This window comes from Silurus aristotelis (genome assembly GCF_946808225.1).
Source record: "Silurus aristotelis genome assembly, chromosome: 20".
Lineage (NCBI taxonomy): Eukaryota > Metazoa > Chordata > Actinopteri > Siluriformes > Siluridae > Silurus > Silurus aristotelis.
The window spans coordinates 20,960,057-20,970,694 of NC_139593.1; the positions used below are offsets into that span (position 1 = coordinate 20,960,057).

The window sequence follows — 10,638 nt, forward strand, 5'->3', positions numbered from 1 at the left end:
GAAAGAAAGAAAGAAAGAAAGAAAGAAAGAAAGTCTCTTGGTTTTAATGAAATGCGCCGTCTGAGGTTTATCCGAGTCTAACACCGCCATCTGCTGTTTCAATCGTGTAGCACAAACGAAATATCCTAAACTCTTTTAATAATAATGACAGCGCTTATTAAACGCTTTTTGTTCTATTTGTAAACTGAATTATTATCGTATAACATGACATATAAAAGAAACATGACAATAGCTAAGACATTATAAACATCTTAAAAGAACCGGAACTATTTATTTTGTCAGTTTCCAGTCGGAGTGGAATTGAAAGTCCACCTGGTGCACCGCTTAACATTAACATCTGCCGGAAGTGTTTTTTTATTTATCGGAGTTAAACCCTGATTATTGTCATCACTTATTTATTATTATAAAATGATCATTGATATGATGGTGGTAAATTATTAAACGCGTATGTTTGTTTTCTTTGCGGATTAAATGATGGTGTAGCACGGACACTTCTGACGCTAGCAGCAGGTAGCTAAAGGAGCTAAGGTAAGTTAGCATTGCGAGCTAAACGCTCGTGAAGCCTCACGCAGAGATGTTCTTATATTTATCTTTATTTCTGTAATGAACGCAGTTGGTGTTTGTTAAAGTTTTAATAAGCGAAGTTAAATCACCGGTGCGACCCGTCAACATGTGGGGAAGATTTCACACCAAACTGAGGGGAAAAAACACACACTTTCACCCTGAGAGCGAGGGAAGAACCTCTGAGTTTATACTTCCAGCTTTTTTCTTTTAATAAAAAATAATCAACAGGAGAGAATGAAAAACGAGCAAAAGAAGAATTACAGAGGGGAGAAAGTGTATAGAAAGAGGAAGAGCAAGGAAGAAAGTGCAGGATGAAAAGAGCTACAGGGGAAAGAATGGAAGAGAGAAAAGGAGAAGAGAATTTAGAAAAGAGTTGAAGGTTTAATGAAAGGAAGAGTAAAGGAAGAAAGATTGGAAGAGTTTAAAAAGGTATTATGATAGATAGATAGATAGATAGATAGATAGATAGATAGATAGATAGATAGATAACAGCATGAGAATGTATGCTAAAATCTATTATTAAATGAAGGAAATAGAAATGAAAGAGAAAGAAAGAAAGAAAGAAAGAAAGAGGGGAAGAACATTATAATGTATAATCAAAGAAAGAAAGAAAGAAAGAAAGAGGGGAAGAACAGTATCTAATGAGATATGAAAGAAAAGAAAGAAAGAAGTGAAGAACCGTGTAAAATGCATTATAAAAAAAGATCGAATGAGAAAAAGGAAGAACAGTAAAAGAATGCAGAAAGAAAGAGAAGAACAGAATCAAAATAAAGGATGAAAGAAAGGAAAGAATGCGAGAAGGGCTGAGTATTACGATGCTTTAAAAAAGAACAAAAGAAAGTGAGTAAGAAGCAATGAAAGAATAAAAGGGAAGAACAGTATAAAAATGCAAAAAGAAAGCATGAAAGAAGGGAAGATCAGTATAAGAATGCATTATAAAAGAAAGAAAAGGGGAAAACAGTGTAAAAGAGAAAGAAAAAAGAAAGAGAGCAGAAGGTCAGTAATAGAATGCAGAAATAATGAAAGAAAAAAGGTAAGAACAGTATAATAATGCATTATGAAAGAAAAAAAAAGAATGAGAGAGGGGAAGATCAGTGAAAGAAGGAAAAAGGGGAAAAACAGTATAAGAATGTATTAAGAAAGAAAGAAGGGAAGAAAAAAAGAGAGAGAGAAGGGAAGAATAGCATCCAAATGCATTATAAACAAAAGAAAGAATGAAAGAAGGGTAGATCAGTATAAGAATGCATTATAAAAGAAAAAAGGGGGAAGAACAGTGTAAAATACAATAAGAAAAAGAGAAAAAGAAAGAAAGAAAGGTAAATATCAGTATAAGAATGCAGAAAGAAAGAAAGGAAATGGAAGAATGGTATAAGAATGAAAAAAATGAAAAGAAAACAGAAGGTGAAGGAGGAGGAGAACTACAGAGGAAAGGAAGAAAGGAAAAAAGGTAAGAGCAAATAGAAAAGAAAGCAGCAATGGAAGAAAAAGGAAAGAAAAACAGGGAATAAAGAGAAGATATGGAGAATATGGTGGTAAAAGGTAAAGCTAACATGCTACATGGAGTTTTCCCTGTGTGTGTGTGTGTGTGTGTGTGTGTGTGTGTGTGTGTGTGTGTGTGTGTGTTTAATTCTCTCTGTGCAGGTGTGTGTGTGTGTGTGTGTGTGTGTGAGGGTCAGCGATGCTGACGCTGGCGAGTAAACTGAAGAAGGAGGAGGGTGTGAGAGCGGGCGGAGCTTCGTCCGGCTCCCAAGATGCCCCCCACCGCGTGTCCATACGGGACCGCCTTCTTATTAAAGGTACCGTCTGATAGGTTCCCGTCAAATTCCTTTCAAAATCCACTTCCTGTCTGTATCAAAACTTGAACCTTAAATCATGTTCGTGTGCAACGTGTCACTTTCAGCGTTTAAAAAACCGACTTCAAAGCTTTAAACAATATTCAGCATCTAAAAGACACGAGCAGAGAGAAATGCAGAAGAAAGAATCGTGTGAATGACATGAAAGAAAAATGTAAGTAAGAAAGGAAGAAACAGGAGAGAAGATTTGGAAAGAAGGAAAGAAGAGATGTAAGGGAAGAAGAAAAAAGGAATGAGAAATGAAAGAAGCTTATAGAAGGAATGGATGAAGAGCATAAACAAAAATACAGAAGGAAAATAAAGAATGCATAAAAGAAAAAGAGGAGGAAAGAACGAAATAAGAAAATAACGAAAAGGGAAGAAAGAAGAAGGGAAAATTAAAAAGAGGGGAAAAGGATGAAATACAATAAAACAAAGAAGGAAAAAATACACCAAAGCAGAAAGAATGAATTGGAAAGGAATAAAAAACGAAACAAACAACAACAACAAAAAAAAAAACGATGTTTAAAAATAATAAAAATGTAACGTTATGCAAATTTAAATTTTTTTGTTTCACACGTCAGGTCAGAATGGACAGGTCGCTCTTAAACCGAATTCTGACAGGAAATATTTGTGGTTCTTTTCTAAGTTCGGGTCCCGTTTAATGTTGCGTTGGAATGAAATTGTTATGAAACAATAAACCACAAGTGTTGAAGTCACGTCATCACTTATAGGTCTTCTTACTTCTTCTTCTTCTTCTTTCGGCTGCTTCCATTAGGGGGCGCCACAGTGGATCATCCGTCTCCATACCACAATCACCACTGATAACGAGTATATATCCAATATGTATAATAGTACTTTGTTAACAGTAGGCTTGGGTTGCTAAGCAACGTAACATGTAAAGCTCATGTAGAAATGGTGAATAAGGAAACAGGAGGATTGTTTGAGTGTTTTGTGTAGTAACCGTATAACTCGATCTGGCTGAGTTCTAGTTTGCGTGTATCATCGCGTGGTGGCGAGAAAAAAGGAGCTCTATTTATAGCAGCTAAAGGGGAGCAGACTCCTTAATAGAATTACCAGTTACGTACCAGTGGCTTTAAACACACCGAGCAAGACCCAGAACCGTCCAATTATCCTGGATTTGAATACATCGTGCATAATCCAGTTCTGCTAAATAGTGTTTAATTCAAGCTTCTCTTTTCATTACTGTGAAGATTGTCTGTATTTACTCAGAAGCTTGTAAAAAAAAAAAAACATTTTACAGGAATCTCTCTGTTGCACTGAAATTAATTCTCTCCCCTCTGATTTTCTGTGTGCAGAAGTTGCAGACCTCGAGGCAAATCTTCCTAGTGAGTAAACGCATTCATTCCCGTTTATATTTTTTCCATTGCCCGAGCGTCTTCTCCAGAATGTTTTACAAATGAGGCAGAATGTGGTTTATATGTCTAGCCGACAGCGATAGAGTGACAGGAAAACAAACGAACAGAGAAAGGCACGACTAAACCGAAAGAACACAATGCGAGGGCTGGATATGGATTTTGGGAATCAGAATCATTAGAAGAATAGAAGTCTGCGTAGAACTCTGTCCTGATTTAGCAGAACGCTCAACTCTACCATGGGCTACCACAGTGGCCATGGCATTAGGAAAGAGTCATACCTTTACTTCACCGGACCTCTCCCTGGTCAACGCCACCGCTTCTGGTTGCGGGGTCCCAGGAACTGAGTAACCATGGGTAGATCCAGCTGAGGAGCTTTCCTGCAAGGTGGAGAGAACAATCTGGTTTAGTGCCTAATGTGTCTGACTGCCACAACATTGTATAAATAAAGCAGTATGTGGCAATGTCTCAGAACCCCCTAGAAGAATTCTAAATAGACCACCTTTATTTCTAGTCAGTTGATGATGTCCTTACGTTCACTGGGGCTCCACAAGCCTCCTGTGCTTTTGTGGTCCAGCCTGAAGAGATTTTAGTGCAAGGCAAAGATTGTTGGTTGCCTTTCCCGTCGCCTTGGTAATTGATGTATCTGACCACCACAGTGTTCTCCGAATGGACCTTTAAGTGGCTTTACCTGTAAGGTCTCAGCCCCCCAGTTGCAGTTAATTATTTTCTAATCTCAGCCTCAGGCAGTCTTTTTTCCTCTCCACTATTCATTTTCTCTTGTAGTCCATTGTTTGTTTAGTTTTTTTCCTAGTGTTTCATCCCTCTATAACTTTTTGCAAACACTGTGTTTCCTCTGGCAAGGTGTTTGTTTTCAACATCAGTAGTTTGACATTACATGTCGCATACAATCACAGCAGTGCAAAGGTCTAATTACTTGGCTTGACAAAAGTCTTGCGTTTCGCGGGGCTCATGAGAACAGTGTAGAAAAGCAATTTTCCCCAGTTTTACCTCATTTAGAACAAGTTTTGCTTCTTTAATGAGTCCTGTGGTGTAATTTGCATGGTTTTTTTTTGGTGTCTCAGAACATCAAGCCCTACTCCAATATGATGTAAAAACCTTTTTATGCTATAGGTACCTGTAAGGTCCTGTTTCCTGATGAGAACAAGCTCCATCATTTTCAGCTCACCATAACTCCAGGTAGGTTTCCGATTGGACCTTGTTGCATTTGTTTTGCTGGACTTGTAGAGACGTGTCGGATGAATTTGAGCTCTGTTATGGTACGAGTGTCAAGTGCTTTCAGCGTTTGAAAACGAGTAATCATTTCCCCCTGCAGATGAAGGGTATTACCAGGGGGGGAAGTTCCAGTTTGAAATACATGTTCCTGAAACCTATAACATGGTGGTACGTACCTGTGGGTCTTGGTGTGGGCTTCTCTCATTTACAAATGTCAAATGAATAAAAGTTCACAAACCCATTGAAGGAAACTCAAAGCTGGTTGATTGATTATTTTGCCATTGTGTCACGTCCCGAACCATTTCATTTCTCTCGTCACAAAGTCCCCCCCCACAACAATCTATATTTTTACCCATTGTGTATCTTGCCACGCAAGCCAAATTCATATTTCTTTTATTTTCTTTAAAATGCGCAGCCCCCTAAAGTGAGGTGCCTGACAAGAATATGGCACCCAAACATCGCAGAGACGGGGGAAATCTGCCTGAGGTAACTCAATGCCTATTTATTGATCGTTGTGTAAACGAAGGCTTGTGGCCAATATCAATGTCACGAAGACAATCTGTGCTCATAACCCTAATGACCCTATCTCTTTCTGTAGCCTGCTGCGTGAACATTCAATCGATGGCACGGGGTGGGCGCCGACACGCGCGTTAAAGGTACGACACCCCCGCAATTACTCGGTATCTATCATTAGTCTAGAGGTAGCATCGTAAATTAAACATCTACCTCCAACATCATCTCTATGCAGTGCACAACACAAGAAGAGCAACACCGAAAATTCTAATCACGATGTTCCAGTACGAGTCAAAGGTGTGGGTGTTTGCTAATCTCTAACCCTTTTCTTCTGCAGGATGTCGTATGGGGGTTGAATTCATTATTTACCGTAAGTCTGACTTCCGTTCCTGTTTTGTTTTTTTTTTGCGTATGTGTAGAGGAACAAATGTGTGAAAACACTAGCAAATTAGTGTGTAATTATCATGGAATGAATATTCTCCAAACATCTTTCACATCACATTTGTGCTGCCTAGGTGGGAGGGGCATAAACTGACTCTCTTAAAGATCACAGCCAATCATGGCTCTCTTTGAAGTCATGTATGTAGAATAGGGCAGATAGCGCATTTCCCTATTCTCAGCATCTCGAACATAAATCAAGCGACGGAAGAAAGCCGTCCGAACAAAACACCCTTTCTGTTTTCTCTCGCATAGGATCTTCTTAACTTCGATGATCCACTGAACATAGATGCCGCCGAGCACCATTTACGGGACAAGGTAAACCCACCGAACGTTCAGAAGCACACTCGATTGCTCGCATGACCTCATTTTCCCAAACCGACATCTTTCTTCTAGGACGACTTCAGGTGCAAAGTGCAGGACTTCATCAAAAACTATGCAAGATGATGCGCACGTGACTAGGCACCGCCCATGGTTACGCCCCGAGACCCACCGAACTGAACATCCCGCACCGTTTACACAGTGGGACGACGAGAGAAGGATTCCATGGATCTCAAATCTTCCGCATGAACTACGAGGGAGTAGGGGATGGGATGGCATAGGGGGGGGGGGGGGGGTATAAGCGATGTGGGAGGGTATTTGGGTTTCCTTTTTCTCCTTTTTAAATTATCGCTCAGGGCTGATTTGACGACGCCCACCATCGCTGCCACAGCTGGTTCTGCATTATCTACAGCTAACGAAAAGAGAATTCTACTAATTATATTACTAATAATGAGAATAATAAAATTATTCAAGGCAATCATAAAAAGACGAGCGCTCTCTGTTCCCTCTCATGATACATGCCTGCATGCACCAGTTTCTGAGTTCATCACAGATTTTTTTTTTGTCTGATGTCCAGCTGTTTTCGCCACCACAGCTCCTTGTTTTACCCCACATCTGGAGTCTCCTGTATTTTTATTTGTCCACGGTATATTTAAAGCCCCACCCCCTGATAATTCCCCAACCCTCTGACTGAGTAAAGAGACTTTAAATATTGCCATGTGTATTTCATTTCCTGTCAGATTCATCATCTATGGATTTGAATTCGTTTTTTGAACCATAGCTCACTTTCGACATCTTTTCTTTTCTCACGATTGAGAATTCCTTTGATTCCTACAACGTAAAAGAAAGGAAAGAGCTGAGAAGAGGTGAGTATATACTGTATATACGGTGAGTAACATTATCGGAACCCTGCAGTATGCGGTGGTATCAAAAAGTTTTAAGACTCGCTCTGTTTATTTATATATTTCTTTTTGAAGCGTATCAAGCACCTTCTGCAATTCGCGCTGGATTTCCACATGGGTGTCAAAACAACGACTTATGAGCTGGATCTTCATCCTGGGGGAAAAGGGCAAGTAGGGTGGGTGCGGAAGTGAGATCGTGTGGATTGACAATCATCATGAACAAGTTGCCTAATGATTTTCATGGGTTGAGCTCGTTAAACTTCTTCCAGTGATGTTCTTCCGCTCTTGAAGCAAACGGGCCTCTCAAAACACCTTGAGTGTCCCATTGCAGCATCGCTGTATGTTAAACGCATGTCTTGTCAAACATCTATGTGGCAGATTTGCCCAGTTTCATGCAGAATTTTACATTTGCTCTTTGTTCTAACTTGCTGTCTATAATGAAATTGCCGACGTGATGACGCATGTTGTCCGAATAACACCAGTTGGCACCATTGGTCTCGAAAACTCTTGATACCACCTCATATGTACTAAGAGAGCGGGACAAACAGATGGAAGGAGAGAGTAGGAGAGAGGAATTGACCGGGAAAGAGACATACGCATAGAAATAAATGAAGAGATAGAGGGGTGGGTGATAGAGAGAGAGAGAGTGCGCTTCAGTAAGAAAACAGATGTAAAGAGAACTGGAGTGAGGATGGAAAAACATCCAGAAAAAAAATGGTATTGGTTCAAGGAGATGGACAGTAATCATGAGGGAGAGAACCTGGGTGGACAGAGACATCTGCAGAGAGAAAGAGGGAGAAAGAATTGGGGTGGAGGGGTAGTTCGAGATCAAGAGACACAGCTGGGATGGATCGAGGAAGAAGAGAGTAGTCGGGTGCAGAGGCAGACAGATGGCACTAAGAGGGTTCTGGAGAGATGAAGAGGGTGTAAACAGAAGAGAGAGTAGGGGTGTGACAGAGTGAAGAAAACAAAGAAGTAGGGTAAAGAGAAATAATTGCAAATAGAGAAGAGAGATAGAATGATGGACAGAGTTGAAGAGAGCAAGAAGTGGGGTCTAATGCAGGCCAGTATCATCAGCAATGACCCAAGGAAGCTAAATAAAATTTACAGTCCCAGAGAAACAAGGCTGATTAAACTAAGTGCATTTGCAACACCAGGCCAAGCAAGACGGAGCACCGTCCATTGGTAAACTGAACTGAACTGAATCCTTCCAGAAGCAATGGAAGAAGAAAAATAGAAAGGATAAAGTTTGGACCATGTTTGACAACTCCACCGTTTGTCCCATGCTGCCTTAAGCACATTTTATTGCTCCTGTATTCAGTCCAGCCTTCAAGCTCACCACCCAATGTGCTGGTGTTAACAGAACAAGTATCGTCTGAGAAGATATTGGTGGACAGACGCTTGCCAATCCTCAAGCTTTGGGGCAAGTATATATTTTTGTTGAATTGTTAGCGATGGTACAGTGGGAAGTTCTGCCACCTTACGGATCATCCAACTGAATTAAATAAAAAAGAATTTGAGGAACAAAGACTATGGTTGGTAAGATGAACACACAGGCTATGCTCGTACATCCTTGGCAGCTGCTTGGTGAACTTTGCAGTGTTCTGGTATGTTTGTGAAAATAATCCCAGCCATTGAAAGTACTTTCCATAAAGGGAAATTTCTTGTCGGTGGATGTACCATGACCACTCCATGGGTCACTCTAAGCAGCTCCATGGTCAGGTGTAGAGTTAAATCATTTCACCCATTGCTCCATTTAGTCTCCCCAATCAAGGTTTTTTCTCTCAACAAGGGGGTTGTGAACAGGTGTGTAAAAGGACTGAAGACATGACTGTCCCCTGCTGGTGGATTTATTTTTATGCATGACGTACAGCTAAATCTGAATTCTTCAACCAGGCACACGAAAAGAAGAATGAGGTAAATAGAGGACATGTGAGATTAATACTTGAAACAATCAATGTAGCTTTTATTATCAAAAGCTGTCAATAATAATTATAATAATAATAAATTATTCTTTACAGACAAAACACACGCACGCTAGATGGCGCTGTTCACTTAAGAATCCATTGTAATCCCCCAGACAGCAGTGACTACTGCATTATTGTACTGCAGTCACCTCCATCTAAGACTGAGCCTGCCAGCCAGGTGCACTTATTTATTGCTGTTTTTTATTTTGGGATAATTATAAATAATTACACAAGTACATAAAGAGCTTTACATAAACGCAAACAGTCGAAGGGATTCGAGTTAAAGACAAGGGACAGCATCTGTTAGTCCAGTTCAGTTAAGTGTGGAGACTTTTGATGTACTGGGGACAATTAATAGAACAACAATGGACAGCACAAAAATGCAAGAAAAATATTCAAGAAATCATTTAAATTAAAATGTAAACAAATAGATAGATAGATAGATAGATAGATAGATAGATAGATAGATAGATAGATAGATAGATAGATAGATAGATAGATAGATAGATAGATAGATAGATATTTGGTAATTAATAAAATCAAAACGAAAAGAGCTTTATTTTCTAAAAAGCTGAGCCCTGGTATCGGATATAAACCAATACCTTAAAATCTGAACTTGATCTCATTGATATTAATAAACATGCAAGAAGAAGAAACTACTAAACAAACAAACAAACAAAAAAGTAGCTACTGCTACTGCACGTATGTTACTGTGTATAAGTGCATCTGCCAAATATCATGAATGTATCTTGAATGTAAATCAAATATCAATCAGATAATGTTATCAAATATATTCATGCCACAGTGTTTCATAATTTCAGTCCAAACAACCCCCTCGAATAAATAAATAAATAAATAAATAGAATAAAAATCAGTGGAGTCAACTGACTTCTGGCATCTGACATAATTCTCATCGACAACAAACTACAATAACGATTCAAATAAAAACAAAACTAAACACACACACACACACACACACACACACACACACACACACACACACACACGCACACGGCAGTGTTTGAGTGTTGGTGCATATATGCAATAAAAATAGACATTTAAATTCTATAGATTTAACAAAATAAATGGTATCAGATAAAACAGCTGGAATTTCACAGCTGTATCAGAGGAAGAAATAATGCCTTTGTAAATAATGTGACTGCCTTCATATAAAACAAACAGACAAATGGTCAAAAAAGCTGACAGACAAAAGTGCTATTAGATGACGCTCCGAACTTTTAAATCAGACAAACAAGCGAACATAAACACATCGATATGATAAGACGAACAGAAAAACAGCTAGAACTCTAAAATTATTATTCTGATAACAAACAAAAACACACAAACAAACAATGTTCTGGTATGACGATTGCCACATAATAGTTAGAATATAAGGATCACTCTGTCTCTCTCACACACACACACACACACACACACACACAATATCCTCTGAACAAATAAACAGCAAGAACAGATACACGCAAGTAAA

General features: G+C 39.2%; 1 protein-coding gene across 4 annotated transcripts; it reads left to right on the plus strand.

The window, feature by feature from the left end:
• The first annotated feature begins 285 nt into the window (after window positions 1-285).
• ube2f (ubiquitin-conjugating enzyme E2F (putative)) lies at window positions 286-6,994 on the plus strand. 4 transcript variants are annotated; one of them, XM_083522077.1, is made up of 10 exons: window positions 286-528; window positions 2,206-2,360; window positions 3,716-3,745; window positions 4,907-4,972; window positions 5,109-5,176; window positions 5,424-5,494; window positions 5,607-5,664; window positions 5,859-5,891; window positions 6,215-6,277; window positions 6,356-6,994. In XM_083522077.1, exons 2-10 carry the CDS (start codon window positions 2,243-2,245, stop codon window positions 6,404-6,406), a joined length of 558 nt encoding a protein of 185 aa, XP_083378203.1. In that variant the 5' UTR covers window positions 286-528; window positions 2,206-2,242; the 3' UTR covers window positions 6,407-6,994. The 4 variants fall into 4 exon arrangements, with proteins under 4 accessions (XP_083378203.1, XP_083378204.1, XP_083378205.1 ...); XM_083522078.1 differs by having other exon boundaries at window positions 289-528; window positions 2,216-2,360; XM_083522079.1 differs by having other exon boundaries at window positions 289-528; window positions 2,222-2,360.
• The last annotated feature ends 3,644 nt before the right edge of the window (window positions 6,995-10,638 follow it).